We start from the raw sequence: 26,742 nt of genomic DNA, 5'->3' as shown, positions 1-26,742 counted from the left end.
CCCCCAGCCCGACTGTAACCGGGAATACTGCCCATGACCCCGCATATATAACCGTATTTTTTCTGATATATACCTAGTCGACAGCTGTACTGTAAACGTTATTACCGTATTTACCGCACCATCCTAGCTAGCCAGGCGCTTTATTCGGAGAAGCCCGTTGGTTGGCTGGCCCCGCACCGGATTGTACCGCCGCCGCATTAACCCCAGGATGTTGACCGTATCTTCTGAGAAGCATAAGTGTTGTCACTGCAGGCCTACTCACCAGCTCGATGTTTTCTTGTCGATCCTCCCTTATCAGTAACGGTGTAAACCATGTGTTTACCTGATGGCTCATAAAAGCCACCTTTCGGTCTCCTACCAGACCAATAGGCACTCATTTGAGTTTACATACTCAGGTAATTAATCCCTACACAGTTACGCGTACCAAGTGATACCGATAGCAAGCCATCCCATCAACTATATCAAACTGGTTTTATGCGTACAAGAGTAAGAACATGGTATCCTTTAGGTTTTGTGCAGTGATACAATATCTCAGGGGGTAAAGTTGCAGTTCTCGCCCACGTTTCTTTTGTCAGGTGGTAATCAAATTGTGTTTGGTAAAAAACGCCGAAATATATGGTGTTGCTAGAGGAGGTATTGTCTCTATCACGTGATAGGACATCAATGCCGTTCTAAATCCCGTGCTACTTATGAGCGTTTGGATAGATACTGTATCCTCCAGTAGCAGGATAGGTGAGCGAAATATGTGAATTGAAGTGCAACTGTAGGTCTGCAGCTGTTAAATGAATCGGATGAACGATAACATTGTAGACTGAAGGGACGCTGGTTTAATATACATAGCACTTTGCTACGATGTACCATCATTTCCGCACGCGTCACGCTATCCGGAGACATGCCATGAATCCGACGCATCTCTTCAATAGAGTAGAATGGCAGCCCCGCATGAAGATAGCAGTAAAATTTGTTGTGTGTAAAGGCATTGCGGTAGTCATTTCCTATTACATATTTCAGCCAGCTACAATTATAAAAAAGCAATGTTCCTGCAAGTTGAAGAGCAAATAAAACACCATGCCCTCCGTATTAGTTTCGACAATGGTCATTTTCTCTAAGATTCGTTAGCTCTTGAATATATGTACTTTTAAGGGGATACACCGAGTAAAATACTTTGTGAGATGTAAAAAATTCATAACGCCAATCTTGAGTCTGTACCATACGGTATCCGTATCAAATAATGCCACACAATGACATTAACTCCAACAATCTCTTTCACGATCGTACCCAATGAGGTTCAAGTCGATGTTAAGCGTCTTCAGCATAACTTCCATTGTAAACTATCCGCTGTCCATTAGTCGAAGTATTCTATAAAATTACCTCAGTAAAAGAACTTGATTTAGTCAACATACTTCATCGTCTTCCTCTTGTTCAACTGGTCTCTGCTCAGCCTCCTGTGGTTTTTCATCATCGCCCCATGGATTTTTCGGCCTAAGCATCTCTTTCCAACCTCCAGAACTACCCATGTTCCTGACCCTCTCACTTGCATACTCAAAAAGTACATCAGCAGCACCTCTTGCTGCAACTCTCCACTTCTCAATCAATTCCTCCAATTTTTCATCCGAATCATCATATTCCGCTGATTCAATCTTCACAGCTTGAAGGACTGTATCAAGCGACGCCTTCTTAGAGCGAAGAGTTGCTTCTAGTTGTGACTGCTGCTTATAGAGCGCTGCAAGTTCTGGATCAATTGGTTGCTTGGCGAATGACGGCGGCCTGCTACGGGGGACCAGTGTAGGTATTTTTCGAGCTTTAGATGCAATTATTGGGGTTGGTGATTGTGGCTCTTTGGGGGCTTTTGGTGGGGTTGTATTGCTCAAGGGTTTGCGACCTGATAATAGGGGTGAACGGAAAGGTTTCGAGAGGGTGTTTGTAGCTACATTGAGGCGGCGGCGCTTGGTTTCTTGGGCTATTGATTGGGAGTCAAGGGAGCGCTTAGATGCCGGTGTCTTTGTGGGATTAGCAATGGTGATATTGTCTTCAGAGTCGGTTTCTACCATCGCGATGGTTGCCAGTGTTGATGTTTAGAGGTTGAGGCTTCATGTGATGTGACGAAATGTTATGCCAAGACGTCTGTCTTATCGATAAGGATAAGTATCATGTCGCGCTGTTACGCGTCGTCATCCTTGAGACTTCTTCAATCACAGGACCCCAAGCTCTGCGTTATGATTCAGATAAGTTAAACTAAACTTATTAGATCTCCCAACCGTTTATGCGAATCAAACTCAGCATTCGTATGATTCATCTGTATAATTCAATGTCATTTCTGAACTCTCGCTTCACAACCGATCACTCGCGGATAATACCAACAAAAGCAATCCCCGAAGGCAAAATTTTGCTACGAAGCCCTCTTGTTGTCACTGCAAGTACTTACAAGTCCCCATAGATACATGCGGTCTCGGCCCCACGTGTACCCTTACTTTGGTGGTCTCGATCCGAGACATAGATTTCCATCTCCTTCTTGTTCATTGGCGGGCCCTTCCCATCTGTGTGCTATCTCTTGTCCGGCCGGACACCCACCACTCTTATCTCTTTCTCAGGTGACAGAAGGATGTAACAAATAAGGCAGCGTATTCCCCTGTCATGCGTTCTGCAATCCAACTACTTTCGCTGATTGAGAGTAATTGCAGGTTCGCGCCCAGTGATGATCATCGAGGACATTTTGATCAGCTGAGCAGGTGCCTCTTTCGAATTAATCAGTGTCCAACTTGTCATATTCTCATCTATGTGAAGGTTTTTCCCTCGGGGGTGAGTAGTCAATATTCCCGGACGGCAAATCATGGACGGCGTTCTTCAGTGCATTGGAATTGGCATCGTCGCAATTCAGCTGAGAAATTTTACGGGGATCTTATGCTGCTTCGATCTCGTATCACCGATTGACTGCATTCTAAATGTCTGCCTTCTTGGTTGTGTCTGGTGGCGACATTTTGGATCGGTTCCATGGATTATCCGATGCACTGCCGTATTTTGTGACGGACCTTAACAGCTGGTTCTATTATCATGTTATCGAGGTGTCCTCACTACCAATAGCACCTCTTTTAGTGCAGTTAGAACCGGGATACTGACGGAATTGGATAAAACCCACCATGCATAAAGTGCAAATATTATGGGCCCACACTTTGAAACCCAGGTTCAATTGGAAGGGAAATAGGTCCGCACAAAAAGAAACCAAGATATTTGAAGAGCATGTGGGGTTTTCATTACATCCTTGAAGTGTCGGGGACAATCCGGAGATGTCGGTTTCTGCTCTGAAACTCGATATATCACATATCTCTTGGATGTATTACTAGTTTCCGGTCATGCTGTGTATTTCATTGGTTGATCGTATCGAGAAACATACCCTAGATGGGGTATTTTCATATGCATATGCATCGAGGAATCTCTAAACGGCCCCAGCAATTTGCTTTTGGTCAGTGCCTGGCATGATGAAGGCCCATTCCCAACAGCTAGCGTTGTCGGGCTTGGTACACACTGATGTAGCCTAAAACGCCTAAGTACAAACAGGTCAGTGCATATTTCCAAGTCCTTCAGCGGCAAATGAAATCATTTAAGATCACTCGATTGAGCTAAATTGGATATTACTGCCAAAGGGCAATTCGCACGAATAGGCCCTTTTCCGCGCGCCGCCCCAGTCGCCATACCAAGGCTCGTTTGTTTAGAGAACGAGCTACTCTGGTCCTGATTGGTTGGAATACGCGCATATGTCTACCTGTCTTCATCGTAGAAACACTGACGTAATTGAAGGGTTACTAGAGAACACTTTACTTTATTACTCCTGAGAACCTGGAGTCCCTGCTTAGAAAACACAGGTAGTTGAAAGGAACTTCTATCTCTAAGAGATAGAGAAAAGGAAGTAAACCAAGCCAAAAGAAGCCAGCTCCGATAATGAAAGTAGAACTCCTCGAACTCAAACTTCATCAAACCTTCTTCGGTGGCTCTCGGCTAGGACTGGAGCGGATGGGATAAGTGGTGTACTATTATGACAGGCCCCTTCACCTCAAATCAAGGGGCCCTTGTTGATCAAGCTTGTTTTACTTTGAACTCCGCTATGCTACTAGTCTTAGGTATGGCTTTTCCAGCATAATATTGAGCTATCACTCTAACCATTCGTCATTGAGTACGTTGATGGGGAGGCGGAAGTTTACGAAACTGTTCTGCATTTATAATTTCCATAATAAATAGGACACGTAAAGATATATGAAAGGACCCATTTCTTCAGCCCCACCGAAGCAACTAGGACGAAATAGGAAGCACGTCAACTGAAGGCAGCGGTTAATACGGCGAAACTATTTTTGTGATATTAGAAGTGCAGAAAGCAGCCAATTAAAGCTAGAATAGTGCCTATAGACTTAAAATTCAGTATATCTCGTATATTTACATTACTAAAGTGGTTTTTACCCATGAGGATATATGCTCAGGCCTCGGGGTGTTGGGTTTTGAATGATAATCACAGTATATCACTCGTTATAGTTAACTGACCTAATGCGGTTAATATGGAAGGGACCGACCGACTCACCAACCCGAATATAGAAGAGTAATAAGTAGAAATAAGTGTGAGTTCCCTTTGGACTTTGGCATTGTTTTTAAAACCGCCCCCTCCTTTTATAATGCTTTGTTTTCGTGAGCGCGAACTTCTCGTTTACAGTAAGTAATAGAAAAGTATGGAACAATCGTTAATGGTAAGAGAACTTTGGTGCCTGATGCTAACTGATCACGAAAGTTACTGGAGTTGTTTCTACGGAATACTTGGATAGGAAGGTAATAGTTTTAAGGTTCTTAGTGTACACCGTAGTAGATTTATAACATACGATTTACAAGAGCCTTAAATAGGATATTCACCTAGCTGAAGCCTTGGTATTCATACTTTATATGCCTACTTAAGCTTGATTTAGGTTAATTTGACAGTGATTGTTAAATCATGAACGATCACTCGGGCATAAAGAAATCTCTTCCTGTCGAGCCAGAGCTTCCCGAACCTACCAGAACATAACCCCGTAGCTTCTAGAATACACAGTAGTAAAAGAAACTTTTCACCCTCCCGTTCTCTTTTGTGTTTAATAGCGTCGTTGTTTTTCCAAACAAAACACGTCGTATGCGGGCGATTTAGCACTTTGTCCTAATTTCACCTAGACTAGTGGCTCGAATTAACCCCCCCCCCCCTTTTTTTTTCTTCCCTCTGTCGGCATCATTTTAAAAGATACCCACCTTGAATGACTCTGTTCACGTTTAAGCCCAATAATCTTTCGTGCTAGATAGAAACGGTGGAATAATAGCCCAGTCAGACAGCTAGCTACGATCGTACGAAGCCAAGCCCAAGCGTACATACGGGTTTTGGTAAAGCTGGTGTAATTTTAATTGTTGCAACCCATACTATTTTCGTACAGCGCCCTGTGGTTAATTTATTCGAGTTTCTTCATTCAAATTTTTCCGGCGTCACCCCATCTCGTTCGTTCAATCACTTTCTTCAATACTTTTGTATAAACAATGTCGATAGCTGGTTAGTAGTAGCATAACGAGCAGAACAATTTTTTGTGCATAATTCTAATGTCATTCTTGCTCTAGCCCGCAACAAAAAAATCTTCCCCAGGAGGGGTCCAACAGCTACAATACATTTGAGCGACCCATTTTATAAGAAACTAGAAGATATCGTAAAAAAATTCAATGATTACGCAAAACAACTTCAAATGGCCACTCCCGCTCCCGCCAAGGCATCTCAAATCATAATCGTAAAAAACTCTCTCAAAACAGCGTCACAATTTATTTTCGACCCGGCTGGTGTATTTTATCGCGAATCAAGGATATCAAGTGTCCTGAAAACCTTAACGATCCACAAAGTAAGGAACCCCCGGAACCCAGATAACGATGACAGCGAGGTCATGGCCATGGCCACCAAGCTCTACGACCGCTGGATATCCGGCGACTTCACTCCAGACCACCCGCCGAACGTCGCGAGAAGGGTCCCTAGGGCTGTAGTAGCCAATAGGGGGGAACGTCGCGTAAGGAGCTGGAAAGCTACTATCCGGAAAAACCATAAGGCACTTGGCCATAACGGCATAAAAATTGGAGAGTAAGTTTCGCCCCTTTAACCAAATAACATCCGTTCTTTATGGGCAGAGTTTAACTGGAAGCAGGCAGTGGTCGTGTCAAGAAGAAGCATGGTGGCGTGGGGCCCATGGCCATCCGATCGAAGGAATTTCTAGTACCAAAAAAACTGGTGCATATAGTATTGTAATCTCTGGAGGTTCCAGATATAAAAACCTCGATATCGACCAAGGGGCTAGAATACTGTATTCTAGCTTTAGTGCTGAGCGGAGCAGAGTGATGGGGAAGTCAAAGTATTCCAGGCGCCCTGTCCGGGTGCTCCGGGCGGCTTCCGGGAGTTCGGCGTTCACACCTGAGCAAGGGATCCGCTATGACGGTCTGTACCTTGTGGTCAACTGCTTCGAGAGGAGAAGTAACGGAGAAGTATACTGGCTCTTCGAGCTTCACAAGGTCCAGCAGCCACCACGGTGGTTGGAGCAGAAATAGGTGTCAGGAGAAAGAGTTTAGGTCTGGCCGGTGTCGACTAGGGGACCGAGTAGCTTTGTACAATCACGATTCGAGTACTTAAAGCTACCAACTGTAAAGTAGATTTTGATTTGAAGTGTTTAGGAATCTAAATATGTGCGCATGGGTCTACTTCGATTGGATCGTATCATAAGAATCGATTTATCATGGATCTTTCTCTAGATCTCTGTAATGCTTCATTTCCATATGTAATTATTATTTCTCGTGAACCGTAAGGAAAACAGTACAGCTTATAATTATCAGTTGAAGTAATTCACCATGAAAGTACTAAAATCAGATCCTAGCTAGCCCAAACGACCAGGCTCAAGCCAAGCTTATTAAAAATAATAATAATGATACATGTTCTAATACTCTATCCCAGCTTGTATCGTAAGATAATGACCCCGCTGAACAAGAGCACGAGTAGGAGCACCCCCAGCGCATTGGCATCTAATAGATCCACCCCCTTACCTCAAATCCAGTAGCAGCGAATAAGCGATCCCACCCCTCTCCTCTTCGTCGGCAACGTATTCAAATTAGTAAATCGGTTATTTCTGTGTATATCGAGAGAACAAAAAGTACTGTGAATATACTCTACAGAACTCCCACCCCTGGACTGAACCGATGATCTCCAGATGATTATGGGAATCGAACACTCGGTACTCCTCGATGTGAGTGCTACGAAGTTCAAGTTACCTATGTTGGTGGTTGAAACGAGCCCAGGATCTACACACTTGTCATAATTCATTTGACAATGGACTTTACCGTCAACATCATCATGGCTTCGACACCGATGGTATTCAACAATAAAGTGATTGTATGTGAGATGTGAAGTAATGTGTAGAGAGCTTTTCTAACGACTTAGGCTTCTGAAATTGCCACGATGAACATTCAGACCTTCTATGGAGCGTTTTATCCACAAAAAAGTCTAGTTGAACACCACTTCACAAGGTATCACTCGCACAATTCATTTTTCTTTTTTGTTCAAAGGTTGAGATTTCATTACTGTCGTTACCTCCCAGAACTAAATAAATACATATACAATATCACCCGCCATTGGGTATTAACAATAAGTTCATCCAAAGAAAACGAAAAGAAGCACTTAAAACGCCAATTTCGCATGCAACCCATCCAGCTCTCTCTGCCAGCACCTGTGCTTCGCCACTTCATTCGCAAACGCGCTCCCAAACGCCGTCGTACTCGGCTCAATCTTGGTGCTCTCCAGCAACTTCACATCCGCATTCCACCCCGTCACCACACCATAGCTCGTCACCACATCCTTGCTGTTCTGGTCCAGCGCGAGCGCCACGCCGGGTAGCACACACGCCTGTTGCACAAAGTCGATCGCATCACCGAGGGCGCCAATGGCCTTAAGGTGTCCGAATGCCTCACGCACCCAGTGGACCGCGCGCCCGTTCTCGCGCAGGGTGAGCGTACTCTGGGTGCCGGGGTTGATGTAGATTGCGTCGAACATTGTGCTGCGCTGGCCCTCGAGGTGGTGGTCGGGCATGAGGCCGCCTGTGCCAGTGGCGGGGTCGACGCCGGCAGGGAATATCATGCCGCGGCGGGGAGCGATGACGAATGTGGATGCTTGTTGGGCCTTGAGGGCCGCGCGGACGGCGGTGAAGGTGGCCATATCGAAGCCATCGGCGATGAGCATGGCGATGCGGCGGGACTTGATGGTGGGCTTGCCCGGGAACTCGGTTTGGGAGAGGCGTGGGGCTTTGAGGCCGTGGTTAGGGTGCTTGGTGGTGGCGGGAGGGTCGCCGCCTACCATCTTTGCGACGCGCTGGGCGAGGGAGATGTCGATATCCTGTGGTGAAGTTAGTTACTATTTATTTCTTGGGGAGAGATTGAGTATAGGGGCTTACTGCTAGTCTTTCAGACATGCGCTTGTACACAATTGGCTCATCGCAGTGACTTAGCTCGAAGCCTAGCGCCTGCTCAACATGCGACTTTTCATGCTCTGACAGGGAGTTGTAGAACAGCTGCGCCTGGCTATAATGCTCCTTGAATTTCGGTCCATTGACTCTTGCTTTGATGCCTGCCATCTTAGTTGCATGCTCGACGTACGCTCCCGCATCACCGTTGTAGTTTCCTGGCGGCGCAGCCTCGAAGCGGTTAGGCCAGTAGTTGACCTTGCCCTTGTGGATACGGTGGTTCATTGCACCGTCACGGTTAAAGTTCATTACCGGGCAGACAGGCCTGTTAATAGGCAACTGCTCCCAGTTAACGCCCAATCGTGAGATTTGGGTATCCTGATACGAGAAGTTACGGCCCTGGAGCAGCGGGTCGTTTGAGAAGCCAACTCCAGGAACCACGTGGGAAGTGCAGAAGGCAACTTGCTCAGTCTCCGCGAAGAACTCGTCGACGTTGCGGTTAAGTACCATTTCACCGATCTCGCGGACGGGAACGAGGTCCTAGGGTCAATGATCAGCATATCATCTTTTTCTAAAAGACTTGGACAAAGATACATACCTCCGGCCACACCTTCGTCGCATCAAGAATGTCGAAATCAAAGTTATCCTCCTCTCCCTCTGCGATAGTCTGGATGCCAAACTTCCACTTGGGATAGAACCCGTTCTCGATAGCCTCATACAGATCCTTCCTGTGGAAGTCCGGATCCTGTCCCGCCAGCTTCAACGCTTCATCCCACACGAGCGAGTGCACACCCAGCTCGGGGATCCAATGGAACTTGACAAAAGTCCTCCTCCCCTCCGCATTAAGGAGCGTAAACGTATTCACGCCAAACCCCTGCATCATCCTAAACGATCTCGGGATCCCGCGGTCGCTCATCGCCCACGTAAACATATGCGTCGACTCGGGATGCAGATACTGGAAGTCCCAGAAGTTGTTGTGCGCCGTCTGGGCCTGCGGCACCTCGTTGTGTGGCTCGGGCTTCGCGGCATGCACAAAGTCGGGGAACTTGATGGCGTCCTGGATGAAGAAGACGGGGATATTGTTTCCAACAATGTCCCAGATGCCTTCGTCCGTGTAGAACTTTGTGGCGAAGCCACGTACGTCACGGACGGTGTCGGCGGAGCCCCGGGAGCCGGCAACAGTGGAGAAACGCACGAAGACGGGCGTGGCACGTGAGGTATCATTGAGGACGCCGGCGGTGGTGAGCTCGGGTATGGGCTCGTTGAGCTTGAAGTAGCCGTGGGCACCGGTTCCGCGGGCGTGGACTACACGTTCAGGAATGCGCTCATGGTCGAATCGGTGGATCTAGATGGTCATAAACATTAATATTGAGCTTTCGAAAGCCTGGATATATCAAATAGCATACTCTCTCTCTAGCAATCTGATCCTCCAGCAAACTGGGGCCCTGTGAGTCGGGTCCTGTGGCCTTAAGCCAATGATCGACATCGTTGATTTTTGTGCCATGATCAGTGGTCATAGTATGTTTGCCCTTGTCGAAGGAGACGGTGTTTGGGTAGAGGTCAAGGATCTTTTCGTTTGTTGTAGCGATCTCGTTGACCTTGTGGGTTGCGGAGATTTTGGCCTCGTTGAGAGACTCCTGGAGTCGCTGGAACACGCCGGACATTGTGGTGATTGTGTTTTTTTATTTTATACTATATTATAGATGAATTATGCGTATTTTGATAGATATGGGGGAGGAGGAGGAGGAGTTGTGATAAACAACTCAAACGGAGATCAGAGAGGGCGGGAGAGCGTCTTTAATATGGTCTTCATTGCTCTATTCTACCCACCACTATGGAGAGCTCCAGGAGCAGCTGTCAAAGGAACCAAATGTTACTGACGCGAACATGACGTCTACGTAAATAATCCACGCACCCAGCGCAGAGCACGATATCTGTGCCTACAGTATTTGTAAACCAAAATGTCTAGAGGTGTGCCGCAAACAAGTGCATAAAGTGCCTAATTCTGGCCCGTAGTCCGTTCCCAAAGCGCTAGCAATTCCAGAAACGGCCGGTCTCAAATGCCGTCCTCGCCCTGTGGAAGACTTAGTAGATTATCATTTAAGTGCCCCCAATTGGATAGAAACGAGGGTACCCGTCCTTCCGTGAGGAACGACGTCAGAATTGCAAATAAAATAAAATGGATGTTGAATCCGCCAATCGGTGCATCAATGCGCAGGCAGGGGTTGTGTTGAGGACCACTTGAGGTAGCAGGGATCAGTGACAGGTGCAGCAACGATCTGACGACCGGTAATCCACGAGGGGATGGGCGTGGGATTCCAGATGCGCTCATCAGGTCAGGTTTCTTGGACACACGATGTCGAAGTGGAGCTTGAGTGGAGTTGTGAGGATCCGAAATCAAGGAAACATGCTCTGCGCTAGGGGTTAGGGCAGGGGGGCTGGTGGTTTATAACCGTTGCTTCCACCGAGTCGGCTGTGAACATCGGAATCTTGAATTCCAATCCTGTATGTGATGCCGTTTCTGCCCCTTTTTCAAATGAGATCCCTTTTTTGTTGATTCTCAGAGACAGGAATGTGAATATCAACCGAACTTCAATGTCCTTGATTCAATTAATTCCATACATGTAGTTAAATGTTACACGTATTTCCAGCTGTATCTCCACAGTTCACTTTACAAACTCCCAAAAGCCTCTAAAGAGTTCCGTATCGCAATAAACCCATATCTCTTACCATAGCATCTCCAGGGGCCCAGATCCCAAAAGCTGCAATCGATCATTGATCGACACTCCTTATCAGATGGCGGTTCAGCAGGGCAAACCCTAATCAGTAGCATCTTCAAACCCGTCACAACAACCGGGGTGGGAAAAAACCACCACACACAACAAGCCGGGTACAGCCAACCTTAGCGAAATCAACACGATAATCTCCAATTACTCTAACGACACACGACAAACGCCGAAACCCCTCGATAATTCAACCCCTCCCTAGGTCGGTACCGTCTTCCTGCCCCCAGCTTGCGTTTTCGATAAAAGAGCAACGTTCAACTGACAGTTTTTTTCTTCTGAATTTTCAGAAAAAAATAAGAAATGGCCCCTGCACCAAAGACCAAGACCAAGGGCGGAAGGTCCGCTCTCGCCGATGTTGTCGCCCGCGAGTACACCATCCACTTGCACAAGAGGGTACGTCTATCCCAATTATTCCGAGGCTACTGGTTTCTGTTGGAGGAAGGAAGGATGGAACGGCGGAGAGCATTTGAGCTAGTTGGGAAAGGAAGGAAATGAAGATGGAGCTCTGGGGGAAATGGAGGATATGCAAGGAAATAAGGGTCAAGTGCTGACGGGATGTGCTGGAATCTCTAGATCTTCGGTGCCAGCTTTAAGAAGCGGGCTCCTAAGGCCATCAAGGAGATCAAGGCCTTCGCCTTCCAGGCTATGGTACCTCACCTTCACCTCCGACAGGTCAATTAACGGCTTTTGGGTATCTAACAAAAAGCTCAGGGAACCGAGGATGTCCGTGTCGACCCTCTGTTGAACAAGGAGGTCTGGAAGCAGGGAATCAAGGGCGTTCCTTACCGTCTCCGTGTCCGTATCTCTCGCCGACGTAACGACGAGGAGGGTGCCAAGCACAGACTCTACTCATACGTCCAGGGAGTCAACGTCAGCGCCAAGAACACAAAGGGGCTGAACACATCAGTTGTATGTTCTCACTCTCACCCTTCTTGTCCTCTTAAGAGATTGGTAACTGACTGGTGGAATTGCTATAGGTCGAGGAATAAACGTAGCGCTGGGGTTTCTTTTTTTCTTCTTCAGGATGTCCGTAACAAATAACAAAAAAGTTAGGGGAAAAGGGGGAATCCAAAAATCTTTGTATCAAAATGATGATTCCTATTTCTTCTTCCTCGTCAACGGCGTCGGTTGGTTTCGTTATTGCATTCATTCGGTTCAAATTCGGTTCAAAAGCTACGTTCAACATTAAGTTCTTAGTGATTGCTTCAGAGATGCTTGTGATATAACTCGGAAGTTATTAAATTGGGGCGCCTGCCTGGGCTGGAGACGGTAGAAGATGGAGCTAGTTGTCCAATACACTTGTAAAGGTGGTAGCAGAAGGTCATTTAGCTATACGCTTTCAACAGAAAACAGCGATCAGTTCACCATGCAGAATAAGGTATACGCATATATTTTCACCAATAAGAATTTATGGAGCACACGTAACTTTCCCAAAGCGACCAGAAAACCCAGAAATAGGCAAAAAGGAAGAAAGAAATTTAGACAACAAGCCATAACGCAAAATATTAGTACTAAGAGTCGCAGTAGTCTTCGTAGGGGAACTCAGCTGTGAGCAGACAGTGCTCCTTGAGAAGCTCGCGTCACAGATTATCATTCGCTATGTGCGAGTGATTTTGTATGATCCATGATGGGGACAAATAATTTGATTGTTGAACATCCGAGGCGTAGATTCCCCCCCCCCCCCAAAGGCAACAGTCTCCTTCTATCCTTTGCGGTCTATATATCTACTGGAGATAAATCCTTGGTGTCTTCTACATCTATCCTTTTGACCCTTCATCCTGTGGCGTGCTGTCAATGATACAACGAATCCCACCCTGCCGCAAGATTTGGCCAAACCGTATAGTAAAATACAAATCGGTAATAATCATCACATGTTTATATATAAAAGAGGGGTGCTCTCCACAAAAATGCCACGACCATGCCATAAATCGTGTATATGGCCATCCCCAAAGTCCAAGACAGAGATCGTGTCTCACCCCTGCCTACACTTATCGAAACCCAGGTGAACGGAGGATGTCTTCTTCTATTAGGTGGAGAGGCCCCAGACAACGAAAGTGGCATTACCAAAATATATATATATATATATATATATATATATGGGTGCATGTATGGTGCGCCCACTCTTAAAGGTAGTGGATCGTGACGAAACGTCAATTGCTAATAACTTTTCAGCGGAAAATGATAGAACTCTAGTTCTAATAATGAAGTTTAATTCTATCTTTACAGATTCTTGATATCTGTCTGGGTTGTAAAGTTATCAGAGGTTGGAATTGGGTATTTTTTGGTACGTAAAATGCGCCAAGACTGAATAAAGTGGAATAGTATTATACCCATTTATACCCCAAAAAGCAAACCTGACCGAGTTGTGGCAGTTATGCAGTAAAATCGCTAGAAATGAGCACTCTAATAGGTCTATGAGTCCATCTTGCAGCCACAATTGTCCCACTTCCATATGCCGCCATGTCACCTTTAAGAGTGTGCGCACCATATTCGTTCCGGCTGCTTGGTCGAAGACGAAACTCTCCTCTCATTAACAAAGATCTAGTCTACCCCTCTGAGGGATTGCCATTCGACCATCGTAAAGCTGTTTAAACTACTTCATCCGCCGCGCCTGTATAGGATAACGTTCTCGTAGTTTAAGTTTTGTCAACATATGCAATATCTGGAACACAAGATAGAAGAATCTAAACGACCGGTACAGGTTCAGTTCTATGAGCACTCAATGCCTGGACGTACATACTTCATGCACTCTAACACCCCCCGTGAATCTTGATTCCTTGGGTGGGGCAAGGCTGTCCCCGGGCAATTAATTTCTAAGTTAGTTGATCGATTGAGCTAGAAATCTGATACCAGATTACTTATTGTATTGCTACCAGACCAAGGATTTTAGTTACGCGTTGTCATACTCTACACTGGCCCAATTATGAAGCCACGTGAAAGGTAGAAGCTAGTAATCAGATCAGTTCCTGCATTATCTACTCCATGTCTCAGGGTTATCATATCAGAGGCATAGCTGGCCTCAAGAACATTCTAGAAACCAAGTTGTTATGCAGGTACCTGATAGAGGCTTTGGTTTCAATGGCTACATTGTCGAAGACCATCTTGCTTCACTGGGATTCCACCAAACACAATTGCAGATTTGCTTTCAGAAGTCCATTTTTTAAACTCCATTGTACTTTATTCACTGACACAGAACGTAAAGTGACGTGAAAAAAGTAAGAAAAAAAAAATAGGTCCCCGTTTTAAAAGTGGTAAAAGGAAAGAACAAAACCAAACAAGAAAAAAATATTGTATACACATTTAACCCATAGCAACCCGACCTGATCCCACCGTCCTCCCATTACTGGCATAAAAAGCTAAAAACAATTACGCGGCGAATTTCCTACTAAGCTTGGCAATGACTATTTTCGCAACATAGATTAGCATCATGACTTCCATATTTCATCAATATCAGGAAAACTCACTGTGCATAGCCACAACACTGAAGATGAAACCCAAGGAGAGAACGAGGACAATGACGGGGTCGACCTTGAGTCCGGGGGACTCGTCGGTGTAGAGCTTCAACATAGTGCTGCTGCTTCCACCGGCGCCGGCAGCGCGGGTGCTGGAGGGACGGGCATTTGCTGCCTGAGCAGCCCTGTCGGCAGCAGTCTTTCGGCGCATAACAGCCTTAGGACCTCCGGGGACTGACGGAGATGACGCACGGGCTGATGAGCGGACATCGCGCTCTGAGCCAGAAGTGGCACCGGTGGGAGAAGTTGCGCGTGGTGAGGAAGACTAGTAATTACTTTGTTAACACATTGGTCCTCATAATGGTGCAGGGCAGGCAGGCTAAGCGCAGGGTCCCGTGCAAGCTTGGAGCATATGTGAAGTTTGGGCATGGATTGATCGTTTGTTTGATCTTCTCCCGATGCGCTCACTTGACTCATTACTCCCAGCATCGCATTCACCTCTGACTCCCTTTGTGCTGGTGGAGAAGCTTGGTGAGGCCACGGGTCGCTACCCGAGACGAGAAAGAGACTGTAGAACATACCATTTTTAGAAGAAAAGTTTGCTGAAGACCCAGAGATCTAGGGAATGAATGGTGGCCGAAAGAATGGGTGTTGAGTCAAAGAATGGGCGATGTGTGTTATTGTCAAAGTGAGATGATCGGTCGAGGTGTGGTCCGGGGAAAGCTTTGAAGTAAGGTAAAGGGGTGTTAGGGTTGCCGGCCAGAGGACACATCTCGACTTTCTTGTGGCGTTAGTGGTTGTGCTAGGGTTAGGTGTCACAGGATCCATGCAACCTCAATTACCAGATATGGACATCAGCATCTGGAGATTTGGTTTCAGACGTCGGCACTTCTAGTCAGATTCAAAAGTGTTATTCTGCAAACTCTTCTAACCCAGTTCTCTACCCCAGAAAAGCTGCTCCCACCCTACAGCAACCAACACCGCAGTAATTCGTCTCAGCGAACACTCACATTGGCGTTGAAATTACTTGTTCTGGTCATTTTTCTTGAAAACGCCCCTTAATCTTCCCTCATACGCGCTGTAAAAGGCAACTTCGACGTCTGTGTAACCGTCCGCTGAGAAGAATTACTGCGGTATTGCGCTTAAGCTTTCAGGCGCTCAATTGCTCAAGGCTGTACCATGGAAGAGAAGTTGGCCGAGATAATCATTAATTGCAAGTGAGCGTCCCTGATAATTCAAACTTCGGGTCTGTAGTTCCGATAGCCTGTAGGTTAAAGGTAGATACTCTAACTAGTATCGGATGATCTAAACAACAGAAACTGTTTTAAGAATCATTCCAACATGAGCCATGATGGTAGTGGTACTCATATCAAATCCCATGGACTAAATAAAGACGTCTAGCCCACGCGTACTAGTTGGACTGTCTTACTTACAAGTGTCGCCATCCAGAGTCTTCAATGTCTAGTACTCAGAACGGGGTCAGTAAGCAGTTTCTGGAAGTTAGACAGCCCTTTCCACCATGAACAAATTTAAAAGGAGTCTCAAAACGCATGCTTTGGGGAGCCTATATATCACTAGGGATATCAAATAGTACTATATGCCTATTAATGATAATACATCTATGGTTACCTACTTTAACTCGACAAGATATATTAATACCTCAAGACGTAAAATAGCGCGAGTACTACTGCAACAAGACAAGGCCATATCAAGGACTTTTTCTGAGGGCCAATCTATGACAAAGAATAAATGCACGCCCCGAGTTAACAAATTTGGATACTCTAAAATCAGATGACATTAATTGGGGAGAAGGGTTTTAGCGTTGAGAAACCTCAAACAACATGCCATTTGTTGGACTATTACTATCTTGAGCCCGTTGGATAAAACCAGGGTAATACAGAGGATAGACATGCATAGTTTTTTTTACCCGAATACACGCTCTATTGATGACCAAACATTAACGAATTGGGCATCCATAGGGTTGGTTAATTAGTAGCCATCTTTCTATCGCCTGTTAGCTGGTCTGAATAAAAGGAGCAAGAAACCTTTTTCATCCCTATATCACCGCAGAGGAACTATGGCTACATGTACGTACATACTCCTTACTCCTGAATTAAATAAAATACCTGTTCAGCTAGCCACTATTTTTGCTTCAATGGTTTTTACTTTATATATTCTTCGTCAGATGCCCTTCATGTAGGTAACCACGAGTACAAATATGGCTCCACAAGTCGATATGCCTCAAACACACTCATATTTTAAGTTTAAAGAAAATATCTCGGGTACCACACGTCTGCAGCTTAACTAGGTCTCGAAGCTCATCTCCTTAGCCACACTTTCGTCTCTTTACGGGTTAAGGGGTTTTGCACACGAATTGACAAGATAAATACTCCATTCCACTCGATAGTGAGGCACCGGGGTAAAGTATTGTCTCCGCTCAGTCATTCAGAGCTCTAGGGTTTCCAGCTCATTATAATAGCTATATAGATAATAGTAGTAATAGACGCTCGCGTGCGCTCAAAAATACTCTTGCATGGGCGCTTTCTAAATATATAGCTATCTGTGCTAATGGTTTAATTTGCAAAGAATAGGATCTCAACCCGTTTGGGCTGTTAAGCCACGCCGCTCGTCGCACACACATACACATAGGTTTGAAGATTCGATGAAACACGCTTAAGCGTTGCGATGCATGGACTCATGAGGCCATATCTTGCCTTATGGATTTGTTAGCGTATGATACACTTTAGTAATTACTGTATACAAGGTGCGGGAATGCCGAACCCCAAGGTATTTACCTGGGAGATAAAACTTCGGACCAAGTCTTTAAGCCTCTAGAGCCAAGACTGCAAACGCAAGGGATTAAGAGATTTATTGGTAAGCTCTCTTTTGCCAATGAACCCTTATCATAGAGTAGGCCCAAACATCGATGGGCTGGTGAGGAATTGTCGAACTTGTATCACTGCCATGATCTGCTAGCAATCGTAGACTTTTATTATTTATATATGCACTTTAGATTTTCGCCCTGTTTGGTACGATTATTCCCCCGCGAGACCTAGCTATAGAGTCCTAACATAATCAAGCGAGTGAGGGGCTGTGATCCGTTGCTAGGTTAAAGCGCTTCAATCGTCAATCACGTCTCATAAAGATAGATCATGACGCGTTCCATGATCTGGAAGTCTTGGGATTGTCGACTGTCCATTAAATGCCGTCCGTCACGGTGTGCACTGCTTCGCTTCTCTAACGCCCAAACCCATATATCAACACAAAGCAACGGAACACTTCTCTACGATGTACTATCGCAACTATGGCATCTGTATAATAGTGAAAGGGCCATTTTTAGCCATTATGTTCCAATGTGGTAATAATAAATGGTTGTTTTCCACGGCCAGTGACGAGGGAGCGCTTAGTTACTAGCATTAGATTAGGTGATGAAGTAATGGGGAGTCTTTGGCAACAACAAGAACCCTGAGAATTCAGTTAAAAGGACTGTAACCCCAAGGAAACCTCCAACTCTAGCCAATACAATCGTCTCCAAACCCTTTGTTACATGCTTCTCGTGTGAGGTGCGGCAGCAGATGTTGACGTTGTCATTGACATTGTGGGAGTTACCCTGCAGGGCCCAGGGCTCAAGCCCTACCCTAGCAGTCTCAACACATTCCACAATCCTCGCACCCGCACCACCGCGGCTATTGATTCTGGGTGTGGGAATTGCCCGAAGGAAAAGTGACGAACAGCAACCAAACCAACCTCAACAACAGACGACAACCACGACCACCCCTCGAAGATAGCAACGTGAGTTTCCTTGTCCTCTTGATCCTCCTTGAGAAAAATTGATTGTTGCATCGTGCTGATTGAATCTTCTATACAGAATGGGTACGTTACTCCGAGAGAAAAACATCCCGTGCTTTTTTTCTTTTGGTGGTTTGGCGATGGGACGCAACGGTGGATTGGAGATGGAGGTAAAGATGGATGGGATTGGCGAAAAACAAGCTGGAGCTACAAGGACAGTAGCAGAGAACGAGAAGAGGCGGGACAGGGTTGGGGTGCACTACCATGGTGGTGCTATGTTTCTCTGCTACTCGGGGAAAGAATGAAGCCTCCATCTCCATCCTCCATGTCCAACGAACCCGAACCATACCGCCAACAAACAGAAAAAAGAAGAACTATAAAAGCAATGACGCTGACAGCAAGCTTTTTTTTCTTCAACAGGTCGCCTTCAAGAATACCAAGTCATTGGGCGCAAGCTCCCGTCGGAAGCCGACCAGACCCCCAAGCTTTACCGCATGCGCCTGTTCGCTCCCAACACCGTCGTTGCTAAGTCTCGTTTCTGGTACTTCCTTAAGAAGCTCAGGAAGGTTAAGAAGACCAACGGTGAGATCGTGTCTTTGAACGAGGTACGTTCCTAGCAAGTCCCGTCATTTGGAAAAGAATGGGAGGAAAGAAAGCAGAGAACGGGAATATATAAGGAATGGCTGTTGATACAGTGGGGGAATTTATAGATCCACGAGAAGCGACCCATGAAGGTTAAGAACTTCGGTATCTGGATCCGTTACGACTCTCGCAGCGGCACCCACAACATGTACAAGGAGTACCGTGAGCTCTCCCGTACAGATGCTGTCGAGGCCCTCTACCAGGACATGGCTGCCAGGCACAGGGCTAGATTCCGGTCGATCCACGTGAGTAGTCCTTTCAAGTCTTCGTCCTTGAGGAAGAAAACTGACATTTCTATGTGAAAATAGATCCTCAAGGTTGTCGAGATCGAGAAGACCGCGGACGTCAAGCGCCCATACACCAAGCAGCTCATGACCAAGGGTCTCTCTTTCCCTCTGCCGCACCGTGTGCCGAAGAGCTCTGCACGCAAGGTGTTCAGCTCCAAGAGGCCCAGCACCTTCCATTAAACAAACAATCTTTCTTTTCTGTTTTGTGTTGGGGGTATTCTGTGCTTGGGGTCGGTTGTGTGAGGAGCCGGGGGTCAAAATTCTGTGAACATAAAAATTTACGGGTTACATGGGGTTTTTTCTCTTAAAACAAATAAATAAAAAATAACTCTAAAAAAATATTCTAGTGTATTGGCTCGGGGGCGGGGAAGAAGGGGGTTTACTGCTTTCTTTTTCCTGTCTTTTATTCTTTTTCTTCATGGGGATGGCTTCTTTGTAAGAGATTTGTCGGCGTCCAAGCACACAAGCACAGGCACAAGCACCTAGCATTCAGCAGCACAAACGAAAAGAAAGACCGAAAAAACAATTGGATAAGATACCTCAGGTGTTATTACTTGGTAGATAGTGATGTGTCGGAGTTTTGGTTTCTTTTGTCTTCTCTTTGGGATGCGATGGCATGTAATTTGGATTTCCTTCTTTCGAATAACATAGTTAAAAACAATGAATAGCACCTTTGGAAATGTTGGTCCATATATCAAGAACTCTCAATACTCACAGATAAGTTGTGAGAGTCGACAAGAGCGATATCTGACGCCTGCCAAGAAAGAGAACTTTCTGTGGAGTTGACTTTTCAAATGTCATCCCACACGTGACCCCAGAGCCGCATCCCCACCACCGGGGAAGCTCCAACACCTTTAACCTCACCTCTAGACCCCGAGAGTGACTTTACTCACTCTCTCCCTACCACAACCACCACCATGTCAGCTCTCTAGTAAGCCCCCTTACGCCCCTTCCTCCTCCAAGAGCCCTCCATTACTAACCCCACCACAGCAAACAATTCCGCCTTGCCCTCAAAACGCAGAACGGCCATGCCCTCGGTGCCGTTTTCTCCCCGCGTAACGCCGATATATCCTCCTTCGCCTTCTCGACAAACCATGCGAATGTGCGCCGCGACATCGAGTATGAGCTCTCACAGCTGCCAGCAAAGTCCCGTCCTGCCTGGGTCGAGGCATTTATAGGACTGTGGAAGGTCGCGTATACGCTGGAACGCGACGAGGAGCCTGGCGCTTGGGCGAGGGCGTATGAGGGCCAGAAGGAGACCATGTTGGCTGTTGTGAGAGGGTACCAGAATGCTAGCTGGCCGCATTGGACTCTGCCTGTTATGTACACAGCGTGTAAATATTTGAGGACGATTGCGATGAAGGCGGATGAGGAGGGGAAGACGGGGTGTTTGGAGGACGCAGCGAGAATCGTAAATAGGGCGTTTACGGTATGCATCAGTGATCGGTATGTCTTGTTTTTTCTTGCTTTTCTGAGTGGTGCGGAGTGAGGGCTAATAGAGAGAATAGAGCGCCGCTAGAGGAGTCCCGAAAATGGGGGACATACTACATCGTCAACCTCCTGTTCAAAACATACTTCAAGCTTAACGCCATAACACTCAGCAAGAATATCCTCCGCGCACTAGCCGCCACAACCGCAGATATGCCGCCACTGAGCGCGTTCCCCAAGGCGCACCAGGTTACATTCAAGTACTACGTCGGTGTCATTTACTTCCTGGAAGAAAACTACGCCCTTGCCGGAGAGAACCTCATGGACGCGTGGAAGCTTTGCCATCCGGACGCTACAAGGAACCAAGAGTACTATCCCCCTCTCTAACCACACCAACCAGCTAACTGACTCCGGGTAGATTAATCCTAACCTACCTAATCCCCACCAAGCTCTGCACGACACATACTCTCCCCACTGCCGCACTCCTCTCCCGCTACCCCCGCTTACACGCACTCTTCGCCCCCCTCTGTACAACAATTAAGTCCGGCAATCTCATCGCGTTCGACGCTGCCATGGCTGCGGGCGAACAAGAGTTCGTCAAGCGCCGTATCTTCCTAACACTGGAACGCGGAAGAGAGATCGCGATGAGGAACCTGTTCCGCAAGGTGTATTTGTACTGCGATAAAAGTACGAGGATACCAGTGAGGACGTTCCAGGCAGCGATGGGCAGTGGGAAGGTCGAGGTTGAGGGCGAGGAGGTGGAGTGCCTGATTGCGGGGCTGATATATAAGGGCCTGGTGAAGGGGTATATCAGTAGGGAGAAGCAGATGGTCGTTTTGAGTGGGACTATGGCGTTTCCGGGAACCGGAGTCTAGGACATTTTCATCTTCCTCTCTTTTTTCATCTTTTTCTTTCTTCTTTTGGTTTTAGCTCACTTTTTCCCTACGGACCTTGATGGATGATATGATATTCTTAACGGCCGAAATACCTTGAAATAACTGTATAGATGAGATTAGATGGGACTCGAGTTGATATTAGCACAATGCGGCCATGAACCCCTGTCAATGACAGACCTAGAAATTGGTTACCTGGTATGTAGCCAGCGGAATATGAAAAGCCGGGGCTTGCTGTAAAAATCGGGGAACTGCGGATATGATAATGTCGCTTTGTGGGGGAAATCTACTTTGAAACACTAAGAAACGGCCAGAGCTATAAAGTTTATAAGGAGATTTGGGGTTACATGCTATCTCTATAAATTTGATCATAAATTTAGCCAGGGAGTTTAGGTGTGTCTAAAAGAAACCTAAAGGAAAACAGTTCCTTCCTACATCATCGCCAGTTACATATCGCCGCAATTATTGTTCAGTTATTTTGTTTCCAGTGTATTTGATGGTTGGTACATAGGCGCCCACTTTCTACGGTCCAACTTGTTATTCCCGGGATTATTACTATCGAGTGATCGCCTGTGATCTACCGAGTGATAACACATGATGATAGTGCAGATCCGTTTCCTCCATCAACGCCGCCACACCAGCTACGACCCATCAAACCATCTATCACGGATATATATCACAACACAAAAAGAATCATTAACAACTAGCAGCACGAAATTTACAACGCCATAGATAGGAGGAGCGCCACGTCTGTACGTCTGCAGTACCCATATGGGTCGGTCCTTCATGGGACGAGATAACAGCGCGCCCCCCACCTCCCCCAATCGAACGGAGAGTTACCCGCCTAATTTCCCTTCAAAGCTTTTTTTGTGTGGGGATCGAGCTCTTCTGTGTGTTTTCGCACTTGGATCTACTGCGTGAGAACAACCTGTCTCGATTTCATCTATGAGAGACATTATCCGTGGTGTCACGACCTGAACCTAGCTTACAACAGCTATACCTTTGGATTCATAATGAAGCATTCCGAGCTTTGTGAAACCCAACAAAACATGTTACCCAGATATCATGGCGTATTGAGATCGACAATCGGTCGCTCACCAAAGTCACCAAAGTGCAGCAAAGCACCAGGCTTAGCGCACAGTCGCTCACTCGAGCTGGAAGATGACGATATGACTTTTCTATTTTAACGCGTTCCGTCCTAGGAACAGAAGCACTTTTACTTCGGATACCACCCTCGACCCATAAATAGTTCTTTACAGATGAAACCAACATACGCCACCGATCGAGGCTCTCCGCGATTACTGGAGGAGGACTACAGTGCTCGATATATGCGTATCGATCTGGGCCTCTTGCTCCCTGGAATGTTGATTCACCGGGAGACCTGGGTAACGACAGAGAATACAGTTTCTTATTCATCTGTCTCTAGACTACAGTGTCTTTCACTATGCTCGGGTACTTCATGACATGTAAGTTGATTGACTTGAGAGAATAAAATCCTCTCCTTGGCATGGTTGAAGGCGGGTCTTTTCGCGTAACGTTCGCTCAAGCCCGTACTTTGAGATCGACACGAACCAGCTATTTGCTCTCGATTTTCAGCCATCGCTCGACCACTTTACATGGTAGGCCGACATACGTTAGACTCCCTTGCATAATAATCGTACACTAGATATTCCCAGGGAGTTGTGGGCGGTACGGTTAATAGGAATCGTGCCGCAATTTTGGGCTCGGAGGAAATGATCAATTAAAATGACCAACATAACGCATGCCGCAAAGAATCTGACTGTGTATGAGGTTTGCAGAGAATGCTCCCGTAAAGGATACCTTTCTGGGAGACGCACTGGATAGCACTGTGGAGGATACTATGGACACTGTCGGAGGCCATGGACCCCCAACTCTGCTCCCTGAGCATGCTTGTACACACGACTGAAAAATATATCAATATTTCAGGCCAACAATCAGCTCACTACATCTGTAATCAAGGATGTCGAATCCTGGAAAACTCATAATTAGCGAGTAGTTAATGGCCGATCTTTACTAGGTACAAGGGGGCTTTAACGCTTAGGCCTAGTGCCTTTCAACGTGTTGGCAGATTCCAGCCATTTTTATGATGGCCCAAGGTGTAGTCACCGAATCCCATGAGATTCTCTCATCTCTTGGGAAACCCTTTATCAGTTGATCGTCACCAAAACTTGGCCCCCACGCGAAACCCCGAGTGACCCCTCATGATCACACACAATAACTTCTCCTTCTTGTATGAGTATTTTGGGAGTTGAGATTAACCAGCCGGTACTTCGGTGTTTTCTGCGCCGTTCTCGACCGATCCTGCTAGGTTGAAGCTGGCTAGGGAAGCTCTTTCAATTCGGTAGTTGCAGATGCATCAATTCAACTGGTGCGTATCGAAACATTGCATGTTTCAAACCTGAGACACGGCGCGACGTATCAAAATGCTAAAAGTATCCCCCGGTTGTGCCCATTTTAAACTCGAGTACAGCGCATATTCGAATCGGAACATTTATTTCTGGGACTTTCCCGCAACGTGAGAGATTTGCCTGAATGCCTGGCTAGAGTAGAGGATGAGATGAGGTAGATGCTCTTGTCCTAGGAGAGCTGTCGTCCGTCCCACACTGCTGTGTTGAATGGTTGAATGCAAGAGAAGGTGCGGATAAACTCCAGTTGAAGGTTTCTCCGTTCCCCAGATTTTCTAGGGCTAGGGCCAGAACTTTAGGCTAAAGTCAACACCTTTTTGACTTTTGAAGGTCACATGAACCTCCTCGCCCGCGCGTAGTGTGTAGTGTGTAGATCCTGAAGGTAGAAAAGGCTTTTTTGAACGACCGCAGTAAGAAGAAAAAAGAAGATGGAGATGGAGCTCTCTGACCGATGATATTATTAGGCAATTTACTTCATCCATTGGGACTGATGATGCGATGTAGAGAGCGCCCATTAGGCTATCGGATGGAGACCTGAGACAATAAGGGTCCAGGAACCGCTGCTTCCACCGGTCCACGGTCAATGCATCGTTAAACTCACGATCCCCGGTGTTTCCCCCGCCGCTGCCTCTTCTTGTGTGGGGTTGGGAGCACACTTAACTTGTGGAGTTGAAGAGAGCTTTCGGCTGAATTGCTCGGATAATAGCAAAAACCATCCGCAGGGCATCGCATCTCAATTAACAACATGGGGGAGTGAAACCCGAGGTTTGACCGATGAGGGCAAACATTTTGATGCATGAGATGTTTTAAGCAAAAGTTAACAGATTTTCTTTTCTTTTTTTCTGTCTTTCCTAGACCATCTGTAGTTTTCAAATAGTAGCTAGCGTCTTTTTACAGTTGTTGCCGGGAATTTATCCGCGATAGTAGTCTACTGCTAGCAACGGGTAGGATACCGTTAGTGCTTGACATAACGGATTGCAAAATACTTGGTAGCAAAGGAGGGGCAGTATATAATCCCCCCAGCTTTCATCGAACCACTTCAGTTCTCTCTATATCACATCTCGTCGTTCTGCATCTGAAGCTTCAAAGTAAGAAAACCAAAAAATCCATCTCCATCTCCATCCTTCATGATGTTTGTTCGTCCAAGTGTGTTTCGTGTTCTGACATCATTTCCCAGACGATATATCTCCAAACCCTCATCTACCCCGCACATATCCTACTTTTCCCCCATCCGTAAATTTTCAACCTCCAGAATCGCAGCTATGGTCAACGTTCCAACCATCAAGCTCCAGCCTTCCGGTGATGAGATGCCCCAGGTGGGCTTCGGACTATGGAAGGTCACCAACGCAACCTGTGCCGACCAGGTCTACAATGCCATCAAGACCGGTTACAGATTGTTTGACGGAGCCTTTGGTGAGTGCTCCCAGTTGATTTTTGCCTGCTGAGAATTATACTGATGTTGGAGACAAGACTACGCAAACGAGAGGGAGGCCGGTGAGGGTGTGAGACGTGCTATCGCTGACGGACTCGTCAAGCGTGAGGACCTCTTCATCGTCTCCAAGCTCTGGAACACCTTTCACGACAGGGAGCACGTCATTCCAATCACCAAGCAGTCACTCGAATGGTGGGGTCTTGAGTACTTTGACCTGTACTACATCCACTTCCGTAGGAACCCCCTCTCCCTCTCCCCATAAAACTTAATCATTGGGCAAACGGCAGTTATTGACATGACAAAACAGCCGTCGCTCTCGAATACGTTGACCCTGCAAAGAGCTACCCCAGCGGATGGCACACACTCGAGAAGAAGATTGTCCAGAGCCGAACCCCCATCCAGACCACTTGGGAGGAGATGGAGAAGCTCGTCGACCTGGGTCTTGCAAAGAACATTGGTGTCTCGAACTTCCAGGGTGCGCTCCTGATGGATCTCCTCCGCTATGCCCGTATCCGCCCTTCGGTCCTTCAGATTGAGCACCACCCATACCTTACCCAGGAGACTCTCCTCTCTTTGGCTAAGGAGGAGGGTATTGCCGTCACCGCATACTCATCATTTGGACCACAGTCCTTCCTTGAGCTCGAGATGAAGAGGGCCACTGATACCCCAACTTTGTTTAACAACGATATCATCAAAAACATTGCTAAGAAGGTTGGGAAGACCCCAGCTCAGGTCCTGCTGAGATGGTCAACCCAGAGGGGATTGGCCGTTATTCCCAAGAGTAATGCACAGGAGAGGTTGTTGCAAAACTTGGACGTTACTTCGTGGGATTTGGAGGAGGCCGATATCGAGGCAATCTCTAGCCTTGACAAGAACTTGAGATTCAACAACCCCACTGATGTGAGTTATATTCCTTTCCTCGTTCTTCTTATTACTCCAAGATGATGGTGCTAACGCTTTTTGCGAAAAAACAGTACCTCGGAACTCTCCATATCTTTGGTTAAAAGGATGTTGTATTTTTGTGTTTTGCTTGCTTTGGGAGAGAAAAAAAAAATTAGCTTAGCAGGTTCAGCATGCGCATGTATTGCTTGTAGTTGTAAATAGAAATCAATGGACTTGATTTGAACAAA

The 26,742-nt window shown here is 46.5% G+C and overlaps 9 protein-coding genes across 9 annotated transcripts; 5 read left to right on the top strand and 4 right to left on the bottom strand.

Moving 5' to 3' along the window:
* Positions 1–1,080: 1,080 nt before the first annotated feature.
* Positions 1,081–2,051, bottom strand: LAJ45_05004 (uncharacterized protein; the record flags this gene model as incomplete). Its single annotated transcript, XM_046114578.1, has 4 exons — positions 1,081–1,105; positions 1,165–1,203; positions 1,279–1,331; positions 1,404–2,051. The coding sequence occupies 4 exons, from the start codon at positions 2,049–2,051 to the stop codon at positions 1,081–1,083; spliced, it is 765 nt and encodes a 254-aa protein (XP_045972127.1).
* Positions 2,052–5,535: 3,484 nt separating this feature from the next.
* LAJ45_05003 (uncharacterized protein) lies at positions 5,536–6,579 on the top strand (the record flags this gene model as incomplete). The annotated part of the gene is made up of 3 exons (XM_046114577.1): positions 5,536–5,548; positions 5,614–6,118; positions 6,354–6,579. 3 exons carry the CDS (start codon positions 5,536–5,538, stop codon positions 6,577–6,579), a joined length of 744 nt encoding a protein of 247 aa, XP_045972126.1.
* Positions 6,580–7,699: 1,120 nt separating this feature from the next.
* LAJ45_05002 (uncharacterized protein) lies at positions 7,700–10,141 on the bottom strand (the record flags this gene model as incomplete). The annotated part of the gene is made up of 4 exons (XM_046114576.1): positions 7,700–8,410; positions 8,469–9,017; positions 9,076–9,822; positions 9,884–10,141. 4 exons carry the CDS (start codon positions 10,139–10,141, stop codon positions 7,700–7,702), a joined length of 2,265 nt encoding a protein of 754 aa, XP_045972125.1.
* A 158-nt stretch (positions 10,142–10,299) lies between these two features.
* Positions 10,300–10,809, bottom strand: LAJ45_05001 (uncharacterized protein; the record flags this gene model as incomplete). Its single annotated transcript, XM_046114575.1, has 3 exons — positions 10,300–10,331; positions 10,393–10,417; positions 10,612–10,809. The coding sequence occupies 3 exons, from the start codon at positions 10,807–10,809 to the stop codon at positions 10,300–10,302; spliced, it is 255 nt and encodes an 84-aa protein (XP_045972124.1).
* Positions 10,810–11,563: 754 nt separating this feature from the next.
* LAJ45_05000 (uncharacterized protein) lies at positions 11,564–12,252 on the top strand (the record flags this gene model as incomplete). Its single annotated transcript, XM_046114574.1, has 4 exons — positions 11,564–11,656; positions 11,837–11,911; positions 11,975–12,172; positions 12,241–12,252. The coding sequence occupies 4 exons, from the start codon at positions 11,564–11,566 to the stop codon at positions 12,250–12,252; spliced, it is 378 nt and encodes a 125-aa protein (XP_045972123.1).
* A 2,377-nt stretch (positions 12,253–14,629) lies between these two features.
* LAJ45_04999 (uncharacterized protein) lies at positions 14,630–15,299 on the bottom strand (the record flags this gene model as incomplete). Its single annotated transcript, XM_046114573.1, has 3 exons — positions 14,630–14,664; positions 14,728–15,040; positions 15,297–15,299. 3 exons carry the CDS (start codon positions 15,297–15,299, stop codon positions 14,630–14,632), a joined length of 351 nt encoding a protein of 116 aa, XP_045972122.1.
* A 2,991-nt stretch (positions 15,300–18,290) lies between these two features.
* LAJ45_04998 (uncharacterized protein) lies at positions 18,291–19,613 on the top strand (the record flags this gene model as incomplete). The annotated part of the gene is made up of 6 exons (XM_046114572.1): positions 18,291–18,414; positions 18,474–18,507; positions 18,584–18,588; positions 18,925–19,109; positions 19,215–19,391; positions 19,455–19,613. The coding sequence occupies 6 exons, from the start codon at positions 18,291–18,293 to the stop codon at positions 19,611–19,613; spliced, it is 684 nt and encodes a 227-aa protein (XP_045972121.1).
* Positions 19,614–20,350: 737 nt separating this feature from the next.
* On the top strand, positions 20,351–21,736 carry LAJ45_04997 (uncharacterized protein; the record flags this gene model as incomplete). The annotated part of the gene is made up of 4 exons (XM_046114571.1): positions 20,351–20,364; positions 20,424–20,879; positions 20,942–21,229; positions 21,280–21,736. The coding sequence occupies 4 exons, from the start codon at positions 20,351–20,353 to the stop codon at positions 21,734–21,736; spliced, it is 1,215 nt and encodes a 404-aa protein (XP_045972120.1).
* A 3,218-nt stretch (positions 21,737–24,954) lies between these two features.
* Positions 24,955–26,616, top strand: LAJ45_04996 (uncharacterized protein; the record flags this gene model as incomplete). The annotated part of the gene is made up of 6 exons (XM_046114570.1): positions 24,955–24,983; positions 25,224–25,268; positions 25,358–25,593; positions 25,651–25,845; positions 25,920–26,512; positions 26,587–26,616. The coding sequence occupies 6 exons, from the start codon at positions 24,955–24,957 to the stop codon at positions 26,614–26,616; spliced, it is 1,128 nt and encodes a 375-aa protein (XP_045972119.1).
* Between the last annotated feature and the right edge of the window lie 126 nt (positions 26,617–26,742).

The sequence above is a fragment of the Morchella importuna genome (genome assembly GCF_003444635.1).
Source record: "Morchella importuna strain M04M26 chromosome Unknown Morimp01GS013, whole genome shotgun sequence".
NCBI lineage: Eukaryota > Fungi > Ascomycota > Pezizomycetes > Pezizales > Morchellaceae > Morchella > Morchella importuna.
Note: the sequence above shows the minus strand (reverse complement) of the source record. Positions and strands in the feature narration are given on the sequence as shown.